Raw genomic sequence first — 27731 nt, forward strand, 5'->3', positions numbered from 1 at the left:
GGCAGAGGTTTGGGGTGTAGGGGTGAGGGCTGCAGGGTGGGGCTGGGGAATGAGGGGTTCAGAGTGTAGGAGGGTTGGGGTAGGGGGTTGGGGTGCAGGAGGGAGTCAGGGCTCTGGGCTGGGAGTGCAGGCTCTTGGGTGGGGCTGGGGATGAGGAGTTTGGGGTGCAGGAGGGGGCTCCGGATTTGGGGGGGCTCATGCCTGTGGCAGGGGATTGGGGTGCTGGAAGGGTCAGAGCTCTCGGCTGGGGGTTCAGGCTTTGGGGCCAGGGATGAGGGGTTTGGGGGTGCGGGAAGGGGCTCAGGGCTGGGGATTGGGGCACAGGCTTACCTCGGGTGGCTCCCAGTCAGCGGCGCAGCTGGGGTGCAGAGGCAACTTCCTAACCCCTTGCCCACTCTGCCTAGGAGCCAGACCTATTGCTGGCCACTTCCAGGGCACAGTGTGGTGTCAGAACAGGTAGGGACTAGCCAGGAAGCACCACTGATGGGACTTTTAACGGCCCAGTCGGTGGTGCTGACCAGAGCGGACACTACCCAGTCCTTTCATGGGTCACGGAATAGGTTTGAAAACCACTGCTCTATGCTGTATGTTGACCTGATTATTGAGGTGTTCACTATGTGAATACAATGGTTTCATTTAATAGTCCTCTGTAAGGAAAAACAAGCAAGCTCAAGATAACAACCTTAAAGCATTTGCTTTAAGAAGTGGCTTAAGAGAAAACACCAGAACAGGAAAAGGTCCATCCATGCACAGAAGAATCAACAGACCTGTGGCAAGTTTCAAAACGAACACACTTTCAAGAGAGGGCTGAATTTGGGGAGACCAGATTGAGAGACAGGTACCTGCCGGGCACATCTGAAAAAGTTAAGCCTTCTGGGGGTACAATCGAGGGACAGTAAGCCTTGGGTAAGACAGACATGCATGCAGATTTTTTTTTTAAACACTCTCTTGATGCTTTGTTCCTATTGTCAAAATAAACAATAGTTGGTTTTAAGAAGGCTCTCTGGTCACGACATACACCACTGGTCACACACTGCCGAAAGGAAGAGTTCATATTCAGTTGGAACTGCAGAGCTGTTGTTACACAAGGTACTGTAGCCCAGTCAAAGAGTTGTAGAATTGTGTATTTCCTCCCTGGTATAGACCTGACACCTGAGAGGGTGCACTCAGAAAGACCAGAAAAGGAGACAGAGGTGCAGCTATAGTCCTGTAATCATGATAGATGTCTCCCCCAATCTAAGACATTTGGACTGTGCCTCCCTTCCCACACCTTGGCCTTCTGCATGCTCTATTTGGCCTTCTCGGCCATAAGAGAATGAGAGCATAAACAGGGAGAATGAGCTTGGCTGCTAGTACAGATCAGATTGCAAAGCCCCACAAGTTTCTGTTCCCTAAAAGGAGAGGAGTAGATCACAGGAGGAGATTCCATTTGCTGCTGCTTCCCAAAAAGCTTTAAAAGCTGGGATTGCAAAGGATAAAGCAGAAGTGCTATATTTGCCTCTTTGAAGACAGAGAATTTAACACATGGGAAGAAAGGGCATGACCAAGCCCCAAAGCCCCATAGACAATCCTGAAATGTTTCCAGTATTTACAGGAGGAAAGGTACAGCCCAACTGGCCTATTTTGGGAGAAAGAGGTCAGGAGCGGGGGGGGAGGGAGGGGGGAATACACGGGTTACATAGTACTGGATATTGTAAGCCTATATGCACCTGAAATTGAAAACATAGACACTGCCCTTACATTTGGGAGGTACTCACCGGATTGGAATGGGCAGAGACTGTGCTAGCAGCAGATGGAGATCGAGAAACTACAGGACTGATCAGCTGAGGCAAGGAACCCCTTGCCACAACTAGTTGGACATTATCTTTTGCCTTCTGCAGGATGCTGATAGCCTGTTGATGTGTAATTGTTTGATCAAGGGCTTGTCCATTAATAGCAAGGATTTGATCTGCTTCCTTCAGCCTTCCATCTCTGTCACAAATGTATAAACAAAACAAAAAACCCCACAAGAAAAAAAAAAAGTTGCTACAGACATAGTATTTTGACAATTTTCCAGTATTTTTTATCCTGTTTTCTATTTTCCCCACTTCTTAATCTTTCCCTGCAGTTTTGCTACAAGGTGCTATTGTGGCACTCGGGAGATCAGCTCCCTTTGAAGCTAATCCCACTGCCACTCTCTCCTGGCTGCTACCCCTTAGCTAGTGCCCTTCTCCCTGCACCCCCATCCGAGACTAAGCATATTAGATTGAGTTGCTCCCAACCATAGCCTGGGAACTTATGTTTATTCTTGACGTTGAGCTTGCTTAACAGACCAAGTGCTCTACTTTGTTCAGTGTGCAAGTTCTGAATATTCATCAAACCATGTAGTGGAACATACTTTCATCAAGATCCCAGGAAAACCAATTTTCTTTTCAGCAAGAGGGAGAGAATGTATGATAAAACAGATCCCTTTTCAATGAAACACCTACATAAATTATAAAATAAATCATTTTGTGGCAAAGGAAGTACTGATGTAAAGTCACACACTGAGCCCTTTCCCAGACCTACTTCAAAAGAATGTGTACGAAATCTACAGATGAGTTACTCTTAAGCTTTATTGCTTCAGAAAGATTCAAACAAGCAAAGGCTCTTTTTCAAAATATACACATGACAATGCTCTGTGAAAATCAAAGTCGAAAATTGGTTTCTCCATATCACATACTTCTTTGGTTGCCTGGCCTGGAAAAGGGGCCAAGGTACTTAGAAGTGACCAAGAAGAAATGTCCTCTAGCCCCAATCCAGAATATTTTGCGGGGAACTGAAATCCTCTGTAAGATTTATTGCTTCAGGGACTCTCTCATTTACAGTTGAACAGTTCTGTACCCCACTAAAGTGACCCTAGAACTGACACAGTACTTGTTTTTGCTTCACAAAATCAATAAGGAGTTGATTCACTAAAAACATGTTTCAGCTTATCCATTTGAATAGGGCAACACAGACCACTTGCATGGAAAAGTAATTTGAAGGTGGGCCTTAAACAGTCTAGAAAAGATTGCTGCGATTAACAGCAAACCATATGTTGCAGAATTTAACTCTAGGGCCCATACACTGCACTCACTTGAATGGCTGCGTTGAGACCAAAAGCAGTTTAAATACTAATCTGTTGCCCAGAGAGGTGAGCAGGGAGATCCCATGCAGGGAACTGCTACATATAAACAGAGGATATCCACAGGGACTTCCCATTGCCACCGAGACGGAAACTTAGGCAGGGGCACAGCCAGTGGGTTCATGCACAGTGCAAATCCACTAGGTAACAAACAAACAATCAGGGGCTGGAGGGGGAAAGCACAGTGGACCAATTCTCCTACACCTCCTAATAGTCTCTAGGACTAGGGGCTTTCCTATTTAGCTCCTAAACCCAAAAGTTCTTTGTTCAAGGCTGGCTTGTGGGATCAAGATTAAGGTGTAAAGGATATTTTCACAAACAGTCATTATTGGTGAGTTCCAGGTAACATTTTCTGGCTTGTTTAATTCCATTTTTTTTTTAAGTGTAAGCATATTAGGTTAAGCACTGTTTGTAAAGGCATTCTGATCCCCTTACTGTTGCTCTATAGTACTCTGCAAACAGCACTGGTAACTCCACTGGGGATACTCCTACAGTACATTACTATTTAAAGTAAGCGTATCAGAATCTTGGCCAAAACAATTGGCTCAAACATACATCTTTGAAACTATTTTTTAAGAACTGAGGGGACTATTCTATCTTCAAAAGTATACAATATTCCCCAGTAACATAAACAGGAGTTGTACCAGGGTACTGAGATTAGAATCAACTCTTTCATCTGGTAGAATAAATTTTAAAAATACTACATCAGTGATTATATATCGATCTAATCCAATGCAATAATATGATACTAGGATTACATTTTATGATTGAAACTTTATTAATGTAAAACTTAATTCTCAACTGAAAAGCAGACTTTAAATGTCTTGGGCCTAAGAGTAAGAGAGAATGTGTGGTGGTACTGTGAATAATGACAAGCACAAACAAGGACACCAATGACTAAGTTACATTATGATGTCATTATTCAGTAGCAATGATCTCACCTATATGCCACGCTTCCTTCTTGGATCTCCTGCACAAATATCCCCAGTTCCCCTCTGTTTTCACTCTTCAATCCCACAACACTAAAGCCCAGCCCACCACTTGGAGGTTTAACCAGCTCTAAGGTCTCGACGAGGCGACCCTGTTCAAGCAAAATAAACAAAAAGGTACAAATGTTATACATACTTAAAAGCAGCATTAATGAACCATTTTAACAAACTCTTACAACCGGAGTAGACTTCGCTCAAATCAATAAATGAATAAATTATTAGAACATACAGCAAAACCATGGAATGCTGCATCCAGTTCTGGTATCTCTGGGCCATATAGAGCAACAAAGTTGTTATAGCCTGGAGGAAAAGGCTGAAAAGAGCTAGATGCATATAGGTTGGCTGAGTGGTGACTAAAGGGAAACCTTAAATGTCTATACATATTTGAAGGAAGAAAAGTAATTACGGAGTATAACTAGGTATAACGGAATGAAATTCAGAAAGAGAACATTTAGGCTATCGGGAGAAACTTCCTGACAGTATTGTCTATTAGACTGGGAAAGAATCTCTCAAGGGAAGTGATGGAAAACGTCTCCCCTGAGTCTCTTAAAAGTAAACTGGAAATGCACTGAAAGAACTTCTTGGCCAAATTTTAACCTAACATCCCTTTGTACAACCTGATTGAGTTGTAAGTCAAGGCAGACTTTGGCCCACTATAACGGCAGAGAGGTGGACTAGATGGCTTAATAGGTCTTTTTCACGTCTAATTCCTGACTTTATTATATACTGTATTAATCTTGTAACACCCCATAACAGCAAAATTCCACTATGAGAGCCACACAACTGATACAGACTCTGATAATCCACACTCTTTCATATATGGAATGGCAGTTCTTCACATATGGTGAGAGAGGAATACCAAAATGCAGATTTGCTGTGAAGAATATTGCTCCATTAAGAGAAGTGTAGTTAACCATGCAGTAAATAATAAATAGCACAGTATCAATGGTATTTTGTTGAGAATATTTCCATGTTTATTCTAAAACTCCAAGTGCTTCTCAAATAAGAAGGCGAGAAATATTTTGTTTCACACAGCAAAACAGTTTAAATGGAGAGGAGGTGTTTGCTTTTAAATACTGTACTGTAATTCATTTCTCTTTAAGCAGAAGGATAACAATAAAAATATTTTGAATTCATTCAACAATTGCCATGATCAACTATTTGTGGTTACCATAAGTCATAAAATACGTCAATGGAAAATTTAACTATTTGCAGGCATGTTGTCTTACCTGTGACATAGTTCTGATTAGTTGCTCCAACTCATCACTAGAGCTGGAGGATTTCCCATTAATCTGAGGAGTAACAGATCTCACAGATGCTTCTAGCACATTAGCAGGGCTGCCATTCTGCTGAGCCAATAAATAGGATTCGTTATGTGGCAAGGAACCCACACTAGCACCATGATGGGGAACCTGTGGGAACTCGCCAGCCGAATGTATGGATGGTGCAACATTTACCTGAAGATGATTCACAACATTAGTCTTAGAGTGTCTTAGTCTTCATAGTCTTACAGTGTGGCAAAACAATCATTACTGATAAACCACATCATGATTAACAGATCTTCTTGCCATGACAAAAAGAACACAAAAATTATCTTAGATTTTTTTTTAAATGACACTTTTTCCTCATACACACAATATGTTAATTGATATCAAGTTGTGAACCATAAAAATATGAGTAAATAGTCATGGGAACAGTTTGCAAGCAACATCTGTACCCTATATAAAATGTATTTGTCCCTTTTAGTGTAAGCAGCCAGAACAGTTCTAAGCGCTGTGGTAATTCAGGACAAATTTGAACGGAGCTGTCGTCACCATACCAGAGAGTCTTTTAAAACCAACTTAACCCTTTTAAAAAAAATCTGGATTTATCTTGGAGAGAGAAACCTCACTGATGACGACAGAATTAGAGGTCTCACTGAGAGTTCATGGTTCAGGTCTTTTGTGTCACCATATGGTAAGACTGTCACTCTCTATTAACCTCTCCATCAGCTCAAGGATTTAATTTAAAATTAAAGGATGATGTGTCTAAATCCCCTAGACTACTTTGAAAATCTTTCAGCTCTGGTTTATACCTCTACTATCTGCCCTGAGAAAAAGGCTTGTGCATTGTGCTGCCCCTAGAGCAGACCAGAGAATAAACTAACTCAGAGGATCACAATCCTTCCCCTGCTTGCCCTTGGCCAGTAGCAGATTACTTTTTTTTTTTTTTTTATGCACAAGTAGAGCTATGCTGATTAGAGCTTTGAAGGCAGGGAGTCAAGACTCTGTCTGTTCCCCACTCTTGCCTGTCCATGCACAGAAGCTCTGAAACGCCTGCTCTCCCTCCTGCATTGTGACCAGTAATTATGGACTTATTTGCTGTTTACAACAGCAAACACTGACCAAAATGCTTGCATCATGTCCTACAATGCCAAAGAAAAAATTAGGTAAAACAATAGATTGTAGTTTTCCTTCTTTATCTTTAAAGTTGTCATCAAAGTTTCAAATATCAATAGAAAATCTCAAAATTCCTGGGGGTATTTTTAAAATCATTTTCTTAGCCCTAATCTTATTCTATCAACTCCAATATCACTGCCCAAACTACTGCACTAACACTGGGTAATGAAATTTATCAAATTATCTTACTATTATTTCTGTCATTCTATATCATTATTTTGTTCCGTCACTTATCTCCTTCCTCAGCTTTAAACTTTCACAATACCTGCAAGTGCCACTCTGGTAAACATCCTCCAACGTATTCAAATGCAGCAGAAGAGTATTTCATTCTATTCATTCTCATTTCAAGGAAAATGTAGACTGAACACACTCTCAGACTGTGAAGTAGTATCCTAAGGTTAATGGTGCAGTCTCTTTGCTGGAGTTATTTAGAACTGGACAGGACTGGACAGAGCACTTAAAAATACACTGTAGGACACAATCCTGGATTGACAGGAAGATGGACAAGAATGCCTGATAGACATAAGGGTTGAAAATTGTCTAGGATTCTATGACTCTTCTTTCTGTCACAAAATGCTAACTCTGTTCATATTTCATTATCTCTATTAATGATGAATCATCTGATTCTTTTCTACTCCTCAGAACAGAGGCTGAGCCAGAAGGTTTCTGAGTCGTTTTTGGAGCAGAGCAGAGTCAGGACTAAGAGAACCCCTGCTATGCCCTGTTACAATCCCTAATTCAGACATCTGTATCCCTGATTGCACCCTCAAGTCAGAAATTTAACCTTCTAAAGGGCCCATCATTATATGCAGAAAATTATGTCCAAAATTATTTGTCTGTGCAATTTACACCCACCAAACTGGAGGCCAGGATTTAAAAATCTGGTCCTTGGAATCTATCTGGCCCTTGGAATCTAAATTCAAAACCCAATCCTTGCTCAGTATAATATACAGTATAATGACATGAAGGGATGACCTACTGCCTATTGTGCAGCTAACATAATCTGATCAAGTGATATAACTTGACAGTTTGAAGATTAGTAAACATTTTATTTGCTCTATATCCCTCTCTGTACGCTCCACCTTCAAATATCAATAACAGTCATGGTTCTTAACATAATACATTTTAAAGGGCCTGATTCTCATTTACAATAAGGCTATTTTACACACTCCTAATCACGTAAAGCACCCTTAAAGCAGGTGTAATAATTCACTCCCACATGACAGCCTCTTTACACACCAGAGCAGTGTGAAGTGGCCTGAGTGTAAATGAGAATCACACCCAAAAAGTTTTAGATGTGCAGCAACCTGAGGTCACAACACATGGGCCCAAACCTGCAAACTCCAACAAGCACCATGCATAACTGTTTATAGAAATGTGTTTTATAATTATTTTACTTATGAAAACAATCAAATAGAAGTGTATGAAATATTTTATCCTTAGACTTGTACTTGGGGGCCATTATTCTTCACTTAATATCAGAATGCCAAGGTGTCTCTTACACTGCACATGATTAGCAGGGACCCTCCCTCCCAGGGGAGATTTTACCCTGTGCATATGGAGTAGGGGGAATGCTGCCTTAGTGCCCCCATTTTCCCCCTTCCCTGATACTCCATGGAAGCCTGACCAGTCTGTGTGGTTCTCAAGCCACCCCCTTTGATGGGATGTGTAAAATCACCCTCCAAGACGAAGTCAGAAAAGAACAGAAAGTCTGAAAATAATGCTGATGAAGAGACAAATTTTGGACCACCTGAACAAAGTTAAATAGAGAGGCCTTACATGGAAGATCATCCTATAGATGAGGAAGAATAGTATACTACCTTCCTAATGTGCAGAGCACCTGTACAGCTGGCTGCAGCCACGCAACTACTATGCCACTTTACCGTCATCCCTGACCAGCAAATCCCCATAGTCGTAGACCCACTGGCCTCATCCCTGCCCTCTCACCATGCTCTTTAGGAACAGCTGCCTCTGCAAAGTGCTCTCAATCTTACGTAGGGCATGGATTGCCTCTGAACAGCCTCTCTGCAGCCTGTCTCCCCACAAAGAGCAACAGCAAGGCCTGTGCTGCATCTAGAACTTTCCATATCTGCAGATAGAAGAGCTAGATGTACCAGCATCCCAGCTGGAGTGAACCACAGTGACTCCCTGGGTCTGACCTTTTTAGGAACAGCAGCTCTTCTGCAGGATCATGGTATTGTTTCTCCTCCCTGTTATGGAATAAATCACTTACTTTGCTGGAAGGGCAAGGAGCTCAGTAAGAAAAAAAATCCTTTACTGTGTCCAAAAATGAAAAGCACAGGGTGAGAAAAGCCTCTCCTATGTATGAATTTACAGCAGGAATACGGATATGCCCCTTGCATACACTATAAGAAAAGACTAAAATCATAGACACTCTTAAATCTACACTCACAGGAAGACTTATTTTCTTTAAAAAAATCTTTCAGCAAAACACTGACTACAGCACAGCTATGATGCATTATTGAATACTAGTTCTTCTACTGTAATTAATAGTGGCACTCCACTTTAATGATCTTTATCTTTAAATCTAATTAAAGAAATTAGTTGAATGTTCAATGGGGATTAGCTTAATGTGAGAAGACTATGTCAGACAAAGTGGCTTCTGACTCCTGATCACAACTTGGGGGGAAAAAAAGGCTGAAAAAGTAAAGTTTTTCACATATATTCAAAACTTAATCTCTCTCGCTCTCTCTCCACACACACACTCTCTTAAACAATGTTTTTTTTTAAATATTGATACTATGCAAAGCCATCTTGCTATAGAGTACCTGTCCCTTGGTATATGCCATGAGTTCTTCCCCTGCAGGATGTTAACACCCAGGGGAACTGCAAACAAGGAAGGTCATGACCATATTACCTTTCTTTATGGCTAAATAGGAAGGGTATCCTGGTTTTTTGTTTGGTTTTTGTTTTTATTTTTTTGGTAAAGGTCACAGTATAGAAAAGGTTGAGAATCACTGATGAACACTATTCCTAATCACACAGATAGAGGTCATTCCCGGGTGACATTAAACCACAAATGGAAGTCCTACAAAAATGATGCTTTCGTGGTTTTAAGATATATTTTTCACAACATATAAATTGCACTGCTTGGCAGTTATAAAACCATTATAACTCCATCATAAAGTAGCTTTATAGCCCTGTGATTATGTAAGTACTGTAAGAAGGAATATTACTTTGTTCTATAAATTGGCTTATGCTAATTTGCCTTGATTGGCTTTCCTTTACTGTATGTAACATCTGCAATATTGACATAATTTGGCATTAGACAAAAAGAAAATTCACTGATACCACACAGTGTGATAAAACTTATGTTACAGTTGCATAGTTAGACTCTCAATGCAATTAAATACTACTTTCATTTGGTTGTTCAAAATGTTTTTAATAAAAAAAAAAATCCTATTCCAGTCATATCTTTGGTACATCAGCATTTTAAGAAACAAATCAGCATTTTTAGGTCTCTCAAAATTAGTTTGTTTAAAACTTCAATGTTTGTGTGTGTCAGGCTGAGCAGGTGTCACTGTTTCCCAAGACGACCCAGACCTCAATACAGTATTTAATCTGGTATTTGTGTCTCCTAAAATAATCAAGGCAGCTGTAAGCATGCATAATAATCATAAAGGGTCCACTCATCCTGAAAAACTTGAAGTGAGAGGCTAACTCTGCGAAGTTCTCTTTGTAATGTTTTCTCTTCATTTTTTTCGGTAGGGTGTTATAGAGCACTCAAAAAAAAAAAAAAAAAAAAAAAAAAAAGGACTTAGGACTGGCCCCAAATCCCACCACCACCTACCGCAGCTCTTTAAAAATGAACACGCCGTTCAATGGAGGCTAGCATTACCTACATAGCAGCCTTACTTTTCAGTGTTAGCTCTGAATCCCTGGAGTCCCGTCCTCCCAACTCCAATCCCAGCAGCACAGTTCCAAAAGAGCCATGCTGACTGCCCCTGCCACTAATACCTCACTGAGTCACATGGAGAGTTTTTAGGTCAGAATATATTTGGCTTTATGAGCATGTGGAATATTTTGGATCACATGACAGACTCCAGGACCAACAGTCACTACTGTAGTGGAAAGACAACAAAACAGTAACTGTGAGTGCTTTTTTTGTGTAATGCTTTGCAGGGATTTCACTTGCTCATCACATGACCTTTCACAGGCGAAAAAAAAATTAGTTTCCCAGTGCCTGTGTTTAATTTCTTTGCTGTATAGACTTTACAGCACTGAGCACCTGACCACTGTGGGCAAGCTAGCATATGTCTGCATTGCAGGGGTTATTTTTCCATTCCTGAATCATATGTAAAATGGCCATAATTCCAAGGGAGAAAAATCTGAGGAATGCAGTTCAGCCAAGGAAGGGACTTTTCTCATTAGCAGTGCCTTGAGCTCTTAAGATGGGGGGAGGAGAGGAAGCATAGAGTGAAAGACAGAAAGGAGAAGAGAGGATTGCCATTGCTGGGTGATTAATATGTTTAGAATATTTTTACAGGGTGAAAAAATTAAATCAAATTATTTAAAACTTGAGAAGTTCAACAAACCACGAGGCAGAATTTCTATTTGTCTTTTCTGTCATTCCCTTATCTTCAAACACCGAGCTTGCTCTGTAGCATCAGAAAGCAAACATTCAGTAAAGAGAGAGGCTGCTGGGTGGGGGGAGCATCCTGGTTGCTTTAGTACACTTATATGCAAATGAGTGCTGAAGGCATGATGTTACTAGGAACTGAACTGAATCCATGCTTTTTCTTAGTGAGAGAAAGTATTTTTTCTATTCCATCTCCTAACTCTGCATTGTAAGAATCTCAAAATAATCAACAAAAATTGTTTATTTCAATTAAAATATTTATAGGGCATCTAAGCAACATACTAAAAGGCAGTGCACAACATCAACACCAAAATAAACAAATCAGCAGACCAAAACCAAATGGTCTAGAACAAATTTAAACCATAGTGGTCTCAAGTAAGCCCACCTCTCCTGATGAAAGGGATCGATTCTCAATTAACACAAATAAGAAGGATGGAAAGGTGACAGCAAGCATAAAAACCTCAAGAGAACAGAGAAAATATAAGGGAATGAAAACAGAGAGTGGCTCTTTCAGCTCATGGTTTGGTGCTTGTGACATCATTGATTCATTCTCGGTGAACAAAAATACGGAGTCTAATTTTCTGGACCCCAAAGAGGCGGCAACGACCTCTTAAGTACAGTGCAAGTGATATTTGTATGCTAGGACTATGTTTACTTAATCTCCTGGAGGCTTACTAGCAAATTTTAAATATTTATCAAAGATACATTTAAGAATTAAGCTTCTCACATAATCACCTCCATCCCTTCCCCACACAGCCCCTATGCATGGTACAGCCCCTGCTGAGTTCAGGGAGGCAGCCAAGGTAGGGGTGTCATACAAGTCTTTCTGAAAGACCCACTTCTGTAGTGTTGCTTCAAGTGAATCAATGGGATTTTTATATAAAATTGCCATCATTGTTCCCCTTCCCCTAACTTCAGTCTGCATGTCTCTCTCATCTTATCGTCTCTTGAATATTCAACAAGCACCTAGTACATGACGGACAATCACATAAATAATCCTCAAACAACATTAAGTAATGGGCAGGTTAATGCACCTGCTCTTCTGCTTTCAGACCCTAGCGACCACTGCTCAAATCTCTGTTCAGTTTCAAGTGAAAATAAATTTGACGTGTTCATCTTAATACCTACTGCGCACAAAACCATCATACAACTTTATTCCTCAACAGGAGCCCAGAGCTTGAACAACAAAGGTATGCTGCATTTCTTTCCTGACTCTAATACACCAATCGTCTTCCTTGTCAGTTACACTAGAAAGTAACTTTAGTCAATCTTTTCAAGAGCACAACATTTACACAACACATACAAAGAAAATAAGATATCCTTGGACAAAACTGAAACCTAGGAAATTCCTTGGGAATTTCATTATGATTTTCTTTAATTGAGCTTCCTGTTTTTCTTTCTTTTTTAAAAATAATTTTCAATTGTACCGTTTGAAAACATTTAAAGAAGAAAAAATAGCAACCTCAGATAATTGCATGTCCCTATTTTAAAACTATAGTTAAGGAATGCTCTTTACAGAGACAGAGAGAGATGCATTTTTTAAAAGAGATCCATGCACAGTTGCACACTTATATTTGCATATGCATTTGTTCGTGCCGGTGCATGCAGATCAGGTAAATTCACATGCAGATAGCTCACTGGACACCCAAACTGTATTAAAATCACCCAATTTGCAAGCACCATCACAGTAGCAGAATGTATGAATATAGCTGTGCAATTGCATGTGTATGTCCTCAGATAAACCTTTCACTTTAAAAAAGTTGCTCCCTCAAAGAGTGTTTGTGTGCTACAGATTTGATAAATACTATATTCACCTAAATTAGTAAAATCATTTAAGAGAAAAATCCCATTTATCTCCCCACCCTACAAATAGTAATACGAATTCCATTCACTTTTCAGCAAATTCCTGGTAACACTTTCTGGCGCACCTTTATCAGATGGCATGCTCCCACAGACATCAACCACATAACTCATTCTGTGCCTTTTTTAAAGTCGGCATTAAATCTTCATTCTCTAACTGTGCATTATGTTAACCTCAGAATTTCCACAGTCTGATTTTTTGGTAAGATTTTATTATTATTGCTGTATTGCTCTCAGGCAACTAGTTCCTCTATATCAAATACATGAAGAGTAAAACTTACAATAAGATAGTGTTGTAAAACTTTACAAAAGTATTTGTTGCCCATGTGAAATAGCATCAAGAAGTACAGGAAACCAAGGGCCAGATGATGCCCAGCTGCTGCACAGCTGTATGAGGGGCTAGAAATCTTTTACTAGTTTCACTCCCGAAGCAAGTCACAGCTGCAGTCCCATAGTGTTTCAGAATATAGGGACTGCTTCCTCCTACTGCCCCTGGAGCATGAGCTAACCCGAAGGGAATTGTGGGATTTCTGCATCCAACAGCCATAGCTATGCCCCTCTCACACAGGTCAGTGAACAGCTGGATGCTGAGGCAGATGCACAATATTTATTTATTCAATAAACTAATTTGATACTCAAGCGCTCTCTCAAGACACACACACAAAAAATCTAACCCAGCCAATATAACGGAAGTGTCTGCTTTCTTACTCATGCTGATAAAGTGCTGAAAATGTAATGTCCTATTCTGTGCCTTTTTGTTGCCTACTATCTGTTATTTCCATATAAGTAAATGGCCCCATGGTGCTTGTGGATCTCAACCGTCCATGAGAAGTAATGGCCACTCCGGTCAGTCTTTTTATATCACCCCAGGCCATACCTCCACTAGGGAAAAGATGCAGTGTAGCACAAAAGGATCATGGTCACAGATCTTTAGAACTAAGCTCTTCCTTTCTATGTGTTTGTACCAAAAGGGAAGCAGTATCTGGCCCAAAATGATGATTCAATAGGAAGGCAAAATAGCAGTGACTGTCCATCCTCAGATTTGATTTCTATATACAAATCCATGTTTAAACAACATGGTATTCTTGCCTATGAGTGTGATAAATCACACAAAGAGTGCACGCCAATTGATGGATATAAAGCCCCAGATTCTCATCTGATGTAAATCCGAGTATTTTCTTGGAAGTAAATGGTGCTATAGCAGCTAAGGATCTGTCCCTAATTCTATAATAATGTATCATGACTGTATCCTTTTCCTTCTTTTTTGAGTGGTGGTAGTAGTCAGCCTTCTGACACCTTTCCACATGTTGTCATCATTTTCCTACAGTACACAGCAATAAGCTACAGGCAAACAGCTAGAAACATCTATACATATACATGAGCTTCAGGACTTGAGCCAAAGTCTACTGAAGTCAATGGGCATCTTTCCATTGACTTTAATGGGCTTTGGATCAGCCCTTCAATTTTAGTTATTTAATTTTACTGTTCAGCCTGCATTTTGTTAAATTATCACAAGCAGCAATCAGATAAACATAAGCTTTTACAACATTTTATCTTTTCTCTTCTCCCCAAGATACTGCTGTCCTACCTGATCTCTCAACTGGTGGACAGAAGTCTGAAGGTTCAGGATCTGGTTGAAGAGAGGGCTCTGCAGCACTGATTTTAGCAAGCTCAACTTCTCCTCATTTGCTAAGTCACCTCGTTCCCGCAGTTTCGCCTGCAGGCGCTCCACTGCCTGCAGGGCCCGATGTGTATCTGCAGCGATATTCATTACCAGTCAGCAGTAGCTTACAAAAGCTCACATGCAGCTAGCAAAGACTAGCTTTCCCACCAGCTAAAATTAGAGATGGGTGATAGTTTACAAATTTTTAACATTAAGTGAAAAATATTGAACATTAAAAAACAATTTAAAAAAAGACCAATTCTGCCCTCAATTATGTGGGTACAATTCCCATGGACATCAATGGAAGGGCAGAAGCCAATAGTAGCGGCACGTGTCCATGCAGAATTGGGTCCTATATGTGAAAAATTGTTCATGTAAACTCAGGTGCAGGAATCACAGCTTGTGAGCTTTCAATTGACTGTTGTAATACAAACACCCTTAAGTAGAGATATTGTGGATTTTTTTGTTTTAATTTTCACAGATGTACATGATTTTCCATCTAGCTCTATTATTAAATATGAAAAAGAAACCGACAATGCTAATAAATAGCTCATCAGGAATAATGATCATGATGTGCATTTCAAAATACATGCATGAACACAAGAATCCAAACATCTTCAGACATTTCTATGTATAGTAGCTCAATTATCTTATACAGTAATGTCTTAAGTTCACATCTATCATATAAACCTAGTTTGGCCACAAACATATAGTGGTAACATAAAACCTCACCTATTGCTTCCAGCATGTTTTCCACTGCTCACGTTCTATCCCAAAATTGCAAATGGCAGCTAATATACTTCCCTAAAAATAACAGAAGTAGAAAAAAAGTGATCACATTAAGAGAATTAAGAATCAAATCTTAAAACACTGAAGTTCTTGAAAAACAATCAACACAACCACTCTTTAAACAATTAAAATAAGCTAGCAGCTGATTATATTCCAAAAGTCACTTTTGAACCTGAAAACTAAGAATGGAAAGTATTAGAGTAGCCGCCATGTTAGTCTGGATCTGTAAAAAATGACAGAGTCCTGTGGCACCTTATAGACTAACAGACTTTTTGGAGCATAAGCTTTCGTGGGTGAATACTCACTTTGTCAGATGCATGTAGTGCAAATTTCCAGAGGCAGGTATAAAATGATTTTTAGTATTATTCATAACGTTTCTAAATTTCCATAACAATGCTGTTTTTGCCTACTGATGTGCTAGGTGTAGTGTACTATTTTAACCAGAAGCTGCAAATTTAGTTTCCAAGTGACGCTGTACAAAACTTGAGGGCTTTGTTTGCATGAGCACATGTGACGTACTTCCTGCAATATCAATTTCCATGTGTTACATGCACAATTTGTGTTTTGGAGTTTTGAGTTCCAACTGTCAGAATCCATGGTTTTGCATCAAAACAAAGCAAATCTATGAGATTCAAAGGAATATGTGCAATCAGTATCTTCATTTATTATTTACACAGCATCAAAAATCTGATAGCACTTCATAGTCAAGAGGTTGCAATCTAAACCGACAATGTACAAACAAAGGATGGAAGATAGGATAGAACAAAAAAACCCCAAAGGGATGAAAAGATAAAGACTAGTATGTATCTTATTAGCTCCGTGATTATTGTGTGCTTATACTGAATACATGCTGGTGTAAAGGTTTTTATCAGCACAACTTTGAGATGTCTCAATTACTCATGAGTAGTGAAGCCACATGCAAGCTATGCATGTCATCCAAAATTTCTTCCATTAAAACCTTTATACAACAATATACCAGCACGTATTTTGTATGTGTGATATATTTTAGACTATTTTACAAATGTTTTAGAAAGATTTAAAAATTATTATTGTGTCTATTTTTTTTAAAAAACCCATCCACCTGAAAAGTCAGGAGCTTCACTTACCATGAAGTAAACTGTACAAGAGCTCAAAAGGAGCCACACACAAAATTCATAAAATTACCTTACATAGATTTTTTTTTAAATAGAAAAGCTATGTTTAAAATGGAATACCTTGCAGCCCTGCAGGACTAGAATAGAATAACTCCCATCTCAAGCTCTACAGTACCAAGAGACATCGGATTTTAAATCCATCACTGGTCCAGGATTGAATTTTGCCATCTTGGCTCTCAGACAGATGCAATTTTATTTGCAGCAGAGATTTGAGTGGAGAGGGGTGAGGAATTCCATATGTGGAGGAAACATTTCTTTGATATTTTCATTTAATTAAGAAAATGGTGCCTTTCTGAAGTTGCTCAAAAGTCTGGAGCATTTGGGTGCTGGGAAGATGGATTAGTGGGCTGAGTGCAGGCAAGTGCATGATAAAATGTATCTATCACATGGATATTACCTTCACATCTGTAACAATATTATGTTCCTATGTGATATATATGCAATATATTGCAGCCTAGCTTAAATCTGGTTAACACATCAAAGTGCAAAGAACTGTGGTCTATAAGTAAGTGTACTGTCAAGGAGACCAGAGAGGTGGGAGACCTGGTCATTTAAGAATTCTGTGTGGTGGGGCACAGATGAAGGCATGGGGGCAGGAATAGGAGAACAACCCCACAGGGCAATTAATCATGCAGTTTGGAAAGAATGTAAGCGGAATGCCTCCCTACACAGAAACGGAGAAAATATCTACCTGCCCAGATTCATTTGAACAAGTCATGAGCAATGAAGAATAGCTGATAAACATGGACTGTGTTAACTGTGAGTTAGTAGAGAAACCCAAATCTAGTGGGTTTAAATACAGTTTGTGCGCAAACATCTCTTTAGTTCCAACAAGTCTGAATATTTCACACCATTTTATTTTTGGATGCTTTCACTGATTCACAGTTAGAATTGTCTTTTTCATGGCAATTCATCACTTCAGATCAAGCTTGGAATTCAGATTCTCCAAGTGACTGAATGAAAAGTAACCTTATCACATGACACACACTACACTGACACACAGAGCAGTAACAGACACTACAAGCTCTAATGAATTTGTTCTCTCATTTCATCTGGCTTAGCCGACGCCCACACATGCCTATCAAATCTCAAGAAGTCTAAAACCGAAGGAGGCTATGATTTCGCTAGATCAGCTTCCATAATATTTCATATAACTATATTTTATAAGCGAGTGGATAGATGAGGTGGTTTTACATATTGAAGAGGGATTGGCTTCCCTAAATTAGTCAGTCCAGTTACCTTTCTTGCCAGATACGCAAATACCTAAATTTATCAAATCAAATCCTTTATTCAAAGCCCATATTTGGGCTTAGAGAGGTTTCTGTAATTTGATGGACGAGTCTGCAGTTCTCTCGCCATTGTAATCCATTCATACCAATTACGTTTCCTTCAAGCCCTGCCAAGCCCCATTTTGAAAACAAACAGGGAGTAAGTCCCCATTCCCCCTCTGCAGCCAAAGAGCACATAGCATAGCTCAGGAGGGACTTGAAAAGGTGTCCACAATCCTAAAGCTGCTGTGCACTAGAACAGTCCATGAAAATGTAAGGTTGCTCAGAATGACTCGTTGCCAGGAGCTGTTATATCAGCTCTCCAGCAGCAATAAATCCTGCCGAAATTGGAGTGACCCTCCTGTGAGTGAATTCTCTTCCATACAGAACAAAAAGTATTGATGAGTGAGAGGTGGAGGAACTGGTATGGGAGCAGTCCTGTAATTTTACATGTTGAAGGATGAGTATGTTAATGGGTTAGAAGCAGATTGTTCTTTATAGATGTATTGATATGTGAAGCTGATACACACAAGATGAGAAGCTTGTTTGGGTTTTATTTATTAGGGGAGAGGAAGGGGAGATAGCTTCTCAATCATAATGGCTTTCACTACTATGCCTTGGCCTAGCTCTGTATTTAACCATATAAACACTATGAGCAGTTATAACAAAAGCACTGGGCTCATTTTTTTTTTTTAAAAAGCAGCTTTTATTTTAACAGTTTCCTTGTATTTTACTCCCTGCTCATTGGGACAAATTCGACCTTCAGATATGGCGGCATAGCTGAATTTACACCTGTACATCTGAGGGCAGGATTCAGTGTATTGTTTGTATTACACTCTTAGAAGACTGAAAATAAGGTGCATTTTCTTTCTGATCTTCTCATTTTCAATATGGCTACTCTGATTAGTTATTTGTATTAAAGTAGCACCTAGAGGCCCCAATCCAGCTTTTTTACAGCCATATCTGATTAAAACACAGTCCATGCCCCAAAGAGTTTACTATCTTAACTTGACGTTGATTCTACTACTCTGTTTCTACTAGAGCTGAAGTCACCATTTCTAACAACCATTCTATGCGCTGGCTTCATCGGTACTGTACTGCCTATGCTAATAAGCACAACTATAGCAATGTTAATTGGTCACCTCTCATTCCTGACTGCCCACTGGGACCCCTGCCCCTGACTGCCCCCCGCCACCCCATTCACCCACCCACCCCCATTCCTGACTGCCCCCTGGGAACTCCTGTCCCCATTCAACCCCCATTCCCCACTCTCTGACCGCCCTGACCATCACCCCAAACTCCCCTGCCCTTTATCCAACTCCCCCGCTCCCTGCCCCCTTACCACGCTGCGTGGAGCACCGGTGGCTGGCGGTGCTACAGCCGCGCCACCTAGAGCAGCAGGACAGGCAGCTGCGCCGCCAGGCTGGAGCCAGCCACCGCCACCATGCAGCACAGAGCACTGGGTCAGGCTGCGGCTCTGCAGCTGCGCTGCCTGGCAAGAGCTCACAGCCCCACCGCCCAGAGCATTGCGCCGGCGGCGAGTGAGCTGAGGCTGCGGGAAAGAGGGAACAGCAGGGGAGGGGCCGGGGGCTAGCCTCCCGGAGCAGGAGCTCAGGGACCTGGCAGGAGGGTCTCGCGGTCCATAGTTTGCCCACCTCTGGTCTAGATTCCCTAAATAACTGGAAAGAGAAGTGAAACTGCCCTCTGTTATCATTGTACAAGCCAATAAAAAGTGAACTGGACATTTAAAATTTATGTTATAATTTAAGCAATGATTTAATAATCATTAAGTTATCCTTTAAGCAGTAGAGGCAATGATAATCTTCATGATTATTTAAATATGAGGTTAAATTCACACCAGGATTTATGATGACACAGGCTACAGGGAGGACAAGGAGGTGGCAAAAGTGGTAGCATCTTTTCCCTTCTGCTGGGGAAAGTCAACAGGGGACCAAAACAGCAACAAAATGTAGGTGATGATGACTAGAAAGAGGCTCAGTGAGGGCAGATTCAGTGCCTCCCATCCACCAATCTCCTAGAGATAGAGGTTAAAGCTGGTCCCCCTAGAACAATCTCAATGGGAGGCAGCAGCAGCAATGCACTTGCTCTCCTCTGGGTTGAATCCGCCTTTGTTGGAGCAGAATATAAGTTACACCTCCTTATTTCAACTTTAGGGCCAATTCTGCAGAGCAATTGGCAAGAAGTGTTCAGCATGTTGCATCTTTGAGCCCTTAGTGCCTGATCCTGCACCACTGACATCAACGGGAAAAGGAGTAGGGCCTTCTTGAATCTAGCCGTGAGCTTTATGTTGACAGTACCCCTTTAACTACAGCAGTGAAATCATTTAACTCAACCGTCAAAAGCTTCACCAAAAAGAAAAACTGGCCCACATCTAATGAGTTCTTTTATATTTGATCATATAATTTCCAAGAGAGCGCTTCATCCTGCTTCATTGATTGGTACTCCATCTAGTATTTCACAAATCCTTTCTAAGATAAATACCTTGGAAACTAATGCTTATAGCGCTGGATTAGCAAACATGCAATGTCAAAAATAGAAAGCACCATAATAGGCTTTATCGTACAGCCATTACTGTACTGGTAGCGTTTTCAGAATACAACAGAAATGCCTATATTAAGACTGATATCCAGGCCCAAATGTTGGCTATAAGGCTTAGAGACTAAACAGAAATCTGCTTCAATTAAACAAAAAGAATATTCAGGACACACATTTTAAATACACACCAAGGGCAACATTTTAAAATGTTCGATCTACATTTAGGCTTGAATTTGGCCTGCTTAGTACACCTTTTTTCCATCCTTGTCCTGTCTCCCTCCGCCCCCCATTGTCTGGCTGCCACTCAGATGCCATCGTGTTGTTGTCAGTGGCACTGAGTACAAACTGCAACCCACACGTAGGGGATGCTACTATCTACTGCCAGGTCTCCCTGCCACTACAGCTTGCAATCCCCAAAGGTAAACTTGTTATCACCTAGCCTCACTGCCACCACTGGCTGCAACCCCAAGGGGGGGGCAAACATTGAACTCTGGGCTCCCACATGGCATACAAATGTTGTTTTGCTTTGATCATGTAATTCTGTTTTTAAGGTATGTAGGTAGGTTAATTCGGGCACAGGATAAAGAAAAAACACTTTTCCGACAGAACCCTGCTATATTCTTACTTTCACCTCCATGGAGAATCATGGCTGTGCTACTGCCTGAAGTGCTTTCCTAGGAGTGCCTACAAAAGTTGAGTGAAACAGACAAGAATTACATGGACTCTATCATTTTCACTGTGCTCAGTAAATGCTATGCACAAATCACAACCTTCTGCTGGTGGTGCTTGGAGAGGCTGGGAATGGGAATGGCTAAATGGGGAGGCACAGAGACAAGGAGGTAAAAAGAAACACAGGAGCAATATACAGAGTTTTACTGACAGGACATCCATGTTCCAGACTGAGATTAACCACATGATCCCTCACCCAGTAGTGTCTAGAGCACACCCTTCTGTATGATGGGAGGAGGACTGATTTAATACAAGCAAAAGCAATTTGCACTGAGGATTTAATATAAGCAAAAGCAATTTGCACTTTTCTACACAGTTCATGAACCAAGCAAATTTCCCTTGACTAAAAAGTATGTACCTGACAGGCCCAAGAAGCCTGAAATCTAAATGTTAAAAGTTACCCCAATAAAATAGGATTTTGAGACCCTTAAAGTAAAAATGCAATTAAGTATTTAAAAAATAGTTCACAAACCACTGTAGGTCATATTAAGACTGTAAATAATTCAGGATGAAAAGCTTTATTCCCAATCTCTGCAAATTTAGTATAATTTCGTATGAACCAAGATGAAAAAAGATGCACAAAATAAAATATAATACATTGAACATATATTAATTATGACAGTGAATAAAAATATTTTTACTTTAGCTAAAAGTCATATTAAATATTTTTGAGGGATGGATGAAAAAATAATTTGAACATTTAAATTAGCTTCTAGTTTTATTTACTTTATTTTTATAAGTTTTATTTTGTTAACACTTTTGTATAAATCATATTGCTGTTTAATTGGAACTTAGCACAACACTGTATGATGAAGTTATCTATACACCTGTTCTTAATATTACAATCTGTTCTGTGATAAGACACAAGTACATTCAAGTATTCTACTTACTAACACGTAATTTTTAATTAAGTATATTTTTAGTGTGATTCAAAATTTTAAACATGTTTAAGTTTTTTTTTCCTACTGACAAATGCACCTGATTCCATTTATTCTGAATTATTTTTAACTATTATTAACTGCTGGCAGCATTATAAAATGGAAATCTATTAGGAGAACTGAATTTTTCATAAGAATGTTACCTTATATTTTGGTAAACTATTTTCTTAAAATAGCATCTATATGAAATTTAAACTTGTATTACGTGGATGGAATTACTGTACATATCTGTGTCGCTTCAACCAATTATAAAGCTAACCACAAGTTGTAAAACAAGGCAAGCTTTTCAACAAATATACTTTGGGAATTAGTATTTCAAATCCAATCATGTTTACACTCTTAAACATTTATAAATTGAACCATTTACTCTAGGACTCCTAAAACATCTACATATTTTACAGGATATTGAATAGTTCCCAGCACAGTAAGCAACAGTTCAAAAAAAGGTCTGTCAAAGATTCAGTGTTTTTCTTACAACTGAAGGACATAAAAATATAAAACGTCTCCTGTACTAAAAGACTATTAAATTCAGCATATTTTTACAATGTCATATTAGAGTATGTAACAGGTTTCTTCTGACTATGCTAATATCTTCAATGGAAAGACCTGCTCCAAATAACAATGAGAATTCTACCAATTTAACACCTTAATTCTTTTTGGGACACTTATTTCTCAACTACCAGCCAAAACAGCTCCAAAGCTTCTTTCCAAGATAGTAGAGGGCAGATATTTACACATAAATGTATAGACAGATGTAGAAAAAGAACAAAATTAAATATTGCAATATGATCTCGGTAGGAGTCCCAATGAGTGAAATAAAAATATCATTGCCATGAGTATTAAATTAATGAGGTCATATTCATTAAACATGGTAGCCTGCTGACTTCAGGTACCTCAGTAGGATGCTAGTAAAGGTCACTTAAGCAGCTGATTTATTCAACCCTTATGAATTTCACAGAAATCATAATCTATTGGGTAAGTACTGTATTTTCTGTTTTACTTTTTTGGAGCATGGATTGGATGATCCTGAAAGCCTTCAGATGGTTTTAAATCTGATGATTAAAATGTGGCCTGTGTGCGAGGAGATTTATTCTATAATAAAATATTCAAACTGGTCTATAAATTGATAAGCTGTAAAAAGTTTCATGGAACTGTGTTCTGTGGATTCCAAAGACACACAAAGCCAGAAAAAAAAATATAAGGGGTATGTACTAACATTAAAGCAAAGCTTTTTCTTGTTTCCTCGTGCTGATATCAATTAGATGGCCTAGGGCAGATTTTATCCCAAAGCAGGAAGAATGTATTCAGACAAAAATCTACTCAATAGTAGGCTGGAGTGTAAGGTTCTGGGAGCATATTCATAAAAGCCAGTGACATAAGTAACTGATTAAAGGCACATTTCTCTGCTAGCGAAAAGGAAAAGCATTAGCACGGTACCAAAATGGATAATCGGCAAGGGGAAAAAATCAATGTAGGAAGACCAGAGTAGGTAGGTAGCTGTGGATGCATGTTTTCGCTCTCTAAATAAAACTGGGATGCTGAAAGAAAAGAAATAAACTCTTCAAAAATATCTTTCTAGGATATTTATTATTTATCTGACCATGTCTGGGCTATTATATAAATAAGTCATTTTCATTATATAAACTACTCTAGTATGCATTTTGTACCATTCTTCCATACAAAAATAAGTATGGCAGCTATAGCATCTTAAATATCAACTATCCCAGACAGCTGTAAAATAAAAATGACAGTCACACACTGGATATCTAATTCTCCAAATAAATATATTTTAACACTAACAGAATATGTCTATACCGTTAGAATTATTTCATAATTTTATTTTCTTAGGCACATTAAACTAAAACACGACAAATGGCATAGTTTTCTCTATCTTGCTAACGAAGACATCCAAGGTTTTTTTCCTCTTAAGTGAATGACACTTTTTCCCAGTTTCCCCTTCACATAAATTGTTGGTTAATCAGGGAAGTTTTCAGGACACATAATATGCCAACTCAGACATTTAATGACAAATACATTAATGCTGAAGCTAAATAGGAAGTGGAAGCTCATTTTCTTAAATACATTATTTGTTTAATTAATTAAACATTTAAAAACGACACTACGTTTCATCTGCTATATTGTACCCATTCTTGTTTTCAAATGCAAAGCAAAACATTATTCTAAAGTAACATTCTCCCACTTTTTCTCTCTTTTAGTTTTGATCCCCCCCGCCAAGTTGTCCATTTGAGAAGTGAATAATATAGTAATGTAACGGGTCTTGTCCTGCTAAAAATTAAATCAATGGACATTTTGCCGCTGATTTCAATGGGAGCAGGATTGGACCCTTACAGATACTACTTAGATTGTAATATCTCCAGGGCAGGGACTGTCTTTTTGTTCTGTTTGTACAGCATCTAGCACCTTGAGGTCCATGATTAAGGACCCCAGGTAATACAAATAAATAATAATAATATACCCTAATTAGCAATCAGTGCTAAGCAAAACTTCATGGAAGGGGTTGCTATTCTTCTCCCTCATGTTCCTCTTACTTTATAAGAAATCCCAGCAAAACTAACATTTTATTTTCAACAGGCAGCAGGTGATATGGGGCAAACATCACTAGCGCTGTATGAGGTACTATTTTTAAAACTAGAGGGGAAATACATCACAACACCAGTTAGAAACTAATTCATCCATCTCATGAAATGTAAATAGAATGCAAACGTTACCTTTCCCTCAAAAGGTATTATGGTTTATTCCACACCTATGTAATCAGTTTCATCTTCTCAAGTGTTTAAAAGCATATACACCTAAGTAAACATAATAAATAAAATAAAGTTATCCAGACACAAGGCCAAATTCTATCCTCTGCTACCTTGCACATTTCCCACTGAGTAAACAGGACTATCTGAGGGCAGAATTTGGCCCTTGTTTGTACTCTCCTGGAAAAATGTCTAAATATGTTGATTAAAATAAATATTTTTTCAAGATCAGAATTCCTGAAATTCCAGTGAAATTGTGAACAGGGAGTCATCATGATTTCCCAACACCAAATGTAGTTTATTTATCACAAGATAGGCTACACATAGTTCTGCATTCTTATTAGTAGCTCCATCAAATTCTTCAACTTCAGCTTCCATGGAGTCTCTCAGACAAACATTCTGCCTGCAGGCACCAATCTGGGGGATAGGGGGTGGAGAAGGGTTTTCTTTTTTAGCCAAGCGGTTCAAAGACAAATAATCACAAGGATTTGGGGAAGAATTTGAGAGTTCCTAGGTTCATACACTCACTACAACTCAACGCAAAAGGTTTTACAGATTCACCACACATGCAGTTCTTCTTCCCAGCAGACCTAGAGCACCTTGCAAATTCTCTACAACTGATGGTGTGGACGGAGGATGCTCCTCATAACCTGCATTCTCACCTTCTGTCTACGCCAGGCAATTAGGAGTGCAACACGTCCGTTGACACCCTTAAATTGGAGCTCAGACTTTATCATGTTGAATGGGGGGGGGTGCATGGGGGAGAGGGAGCTGACTAACACAAGATCGTTTGCAAAAGACCATATTAAAAATAGGGTTTGTGCGTGCAGAGCCCACGAGGCGAGCTGGGGGGCCCTCCAGTCAGCTCGGAGGGGTTACAAAATGCCCACGCCAGAAGCTACTTGCAATACCCAGCGGAGATGTGGCTTTTGTTTACAGCGGGATCTCTCCTGGCCCAGGCCGGCGATGGAGCAGCAGTGACCAGTATCCCTTCGCCGCCTCCAGGGACGCGCCCTTAAGAGCCGAGCCAAGTAAACATTCGCGGTAGAGCATCATTCCCCTTCTCCCCTCCCTCCCCGGCGCTTTCCGACAGCCCCGGGTCTAGCAAACGCCAGCCGGCGAGCGTGTCCTGCTGCGGCAGCCTTGCACGGCCGCTGCACGCCAGCCCCGCGCACGAAAGCTCAAGAAAGAAGCAACAGGCTCAGCCCACCACCACCAGCTGCTTCCCCTGTTCTGCGCAAGGCCTTGTGGCGCCCTCCCCTCCTCCTACCAAAACCCAGGGGCCCCAGCCCCCTCCCCGCACAGGAAAACTTTACGGGGGGGCTATGGGTAAATCCCCTCTTTGCGGTGAGAGGGGAACATGCCCGAACCCCTCCCCCACACACCCTTTTACAGTGACACCGAAGGGGGCCGCCAAGGGAAGGGGGGGGACAAAGAGACCCGGGGCCTCTCCCGAGGCGCCCACAGAACGTTCCCCGGGCGGAGCGAGCGCTACCCTCCGGGGCAGCCCCCCGGGCTCGCCGCCGCCCCGCCGCTCGCAGCTTACCCGGCTTGCTGCTCCAGGCATCCCGCAGCCGAGCCGGGGGGAGGGGGGGGGAAGATGACCACTTGCAGCCCTTGTTTGCTGGCTCTGCAGACCTTCCTGCCCCCCCGCCCCCAAGTAACGGCCCTGAGAGGAGGTGCAGGATAAACACGCAGAGGCTACCATGAAACTTAATCCTGCCCAACCATTAGACGGCGAGCCGCCCCCTCCCCCTTCCCTTTCCCTCCCAGCTACCAGACGTTCTTAAGCCGAGCCCCGCAGAAGTGGGAGTAGGAACCGGCTGCAAAGAAGGAACCATGACAACAGCAGCCAGCAACAGGAGGGGCCCCACTTGCTGCCCTCGCCGTCATTGCTCTGTGCTGCGTCTGCCCTGCCTGCTGAGGGAAGATGCAGGGGGGCCTCGGAGCTGCTCTGCTCAGGAGCACATTTGCAAAGTGGCGGCCTCCGCATTCGCATGCCACAAGCATGTCTTCTGGGGGGGAAGGGAAGTGATGGCTCCTGTAACACACACACACACACACACGGTACCTCACATGTGCAAGCAGTTTGTGGAGACAGCATGCAGAGCTGTGCTCATCCAGGACGCTGCGTAGTGCCGTCCCGCTGGAGGTTGCAAATTCAGGCCCCGATCCCGCAAACACACAGGATTACTCTAGTCAGTAAAGTAATGCACACGGTTTTGCGCAGCATCGGGGCGTTAGTGGCCTTTTAAAAACTCGGTCCAAGCTGGTCTGGCCCCACACGGCTTTTAAGCGTTATTCCCTATAGCCGTTTACCTAGTTCTCTTTCTTTTAAAGGGACATCAACTTGCAATCCAATCATTTTTTAGAAGTTATTTGTTGTTTCAGATATTAGACCTGGCCCCGAGCTGCCTCCTCTCCTGCCAGTTACTGTGGTTTTGCGGTCACATTTTCCTTTTTTTTTTTTTTTAATAATGTTTTTTTCTCCCCCTTACTATGAGAAAAGCACAAAAAATGACTGTGTGCACATGGGAACATTGCAAGTGACTATACCAAATGCTATAAAATATATAAAGGAAATTGAAAACAATAGACAAAATAGTTCCAGTGATTGTTTCCCCTACTTCCTTTGAGAAACTGTTCCACCATCAAATAGGTTTGATCACTAGTACATTTGGGCCTAATTTTGTATCTCTTATTCAGGCAACACTTTTATTAATTCAGGAAAGACTGCATAAATAACCCCTCCCTGACTTGTATGCTACAATTTTCTTTTTACTGTTTTCTAAAATTGACTGAATGGGAAGAGATTTTTCTTACAGAGGAAAAAAAATGGG

The 27731-nt window shown here is 40.6% G+C and overlaps 1 protein-coding gene across 9 annotated transcripts in view; it reads right to left on the bottom strand.

The window, feature by feature from the left end:
* The window catches only part of MPDZ (multiple PDZ domain crumbs cell polarity complex component), a 129656-nt gene extending 103033 nt beyond the window's left edge, over positions 1-26623 (bottom strand). For 5 of the 9 annotated variants that reach the window (XM_054032034.1, XM_054032037.1, XM_054032030.1 and 2 more), the window contains exons 1-7: positions 26438-26623; positions 24859-24939; positions 15428-15499; positions 14621-14787; positions 5364-5591; positions 4087-4226; positions 1758-1971 (exon numbers count right to left, since the gene is read on the bottom strand). In XM_054032034.1, coding sequence (XP_053888009.1) covers positions 1758-1971; positions 4087-4226; positions 5364-5591; positions 14621-14787; positions 15428-15443 — 765 coding nt within the window. In that variant the 5' untranslated portion in view covers positions 15444-15499; positions 24859-24939; positions 26438-26623. The remainder of the gene's footprint in view (positions 1-1757; positions 1972-4086; positions 4227-5363; positions 5592-14620; positions 14788-15427; positions 15500-24858; positions 24940-26437) is intronic. The other 4 variants (XM_054032036.1, XM_054032033.1, XM_054032035.1 and 1 more) reach the window with 1 other exon arrangement.
* Positions 26624-27731: the final 1108 nt, after the last annotated feature.

Source organism: Malaclemys terrapin, chromosome 6, assembly GCF_027887155.1.
Source record: "Malaclemys terrapin pileata isolate rMalTer1 chromosome 6, rMalTer1.hap1, whole genome shotgun sequence".
Classification (NCBI taxonomy): domain Eukaryota; kingdom Metazoa; phylum Chordata; order Testudines; family Emydidae; genus Malaclemys; species Malaclemys terrapin.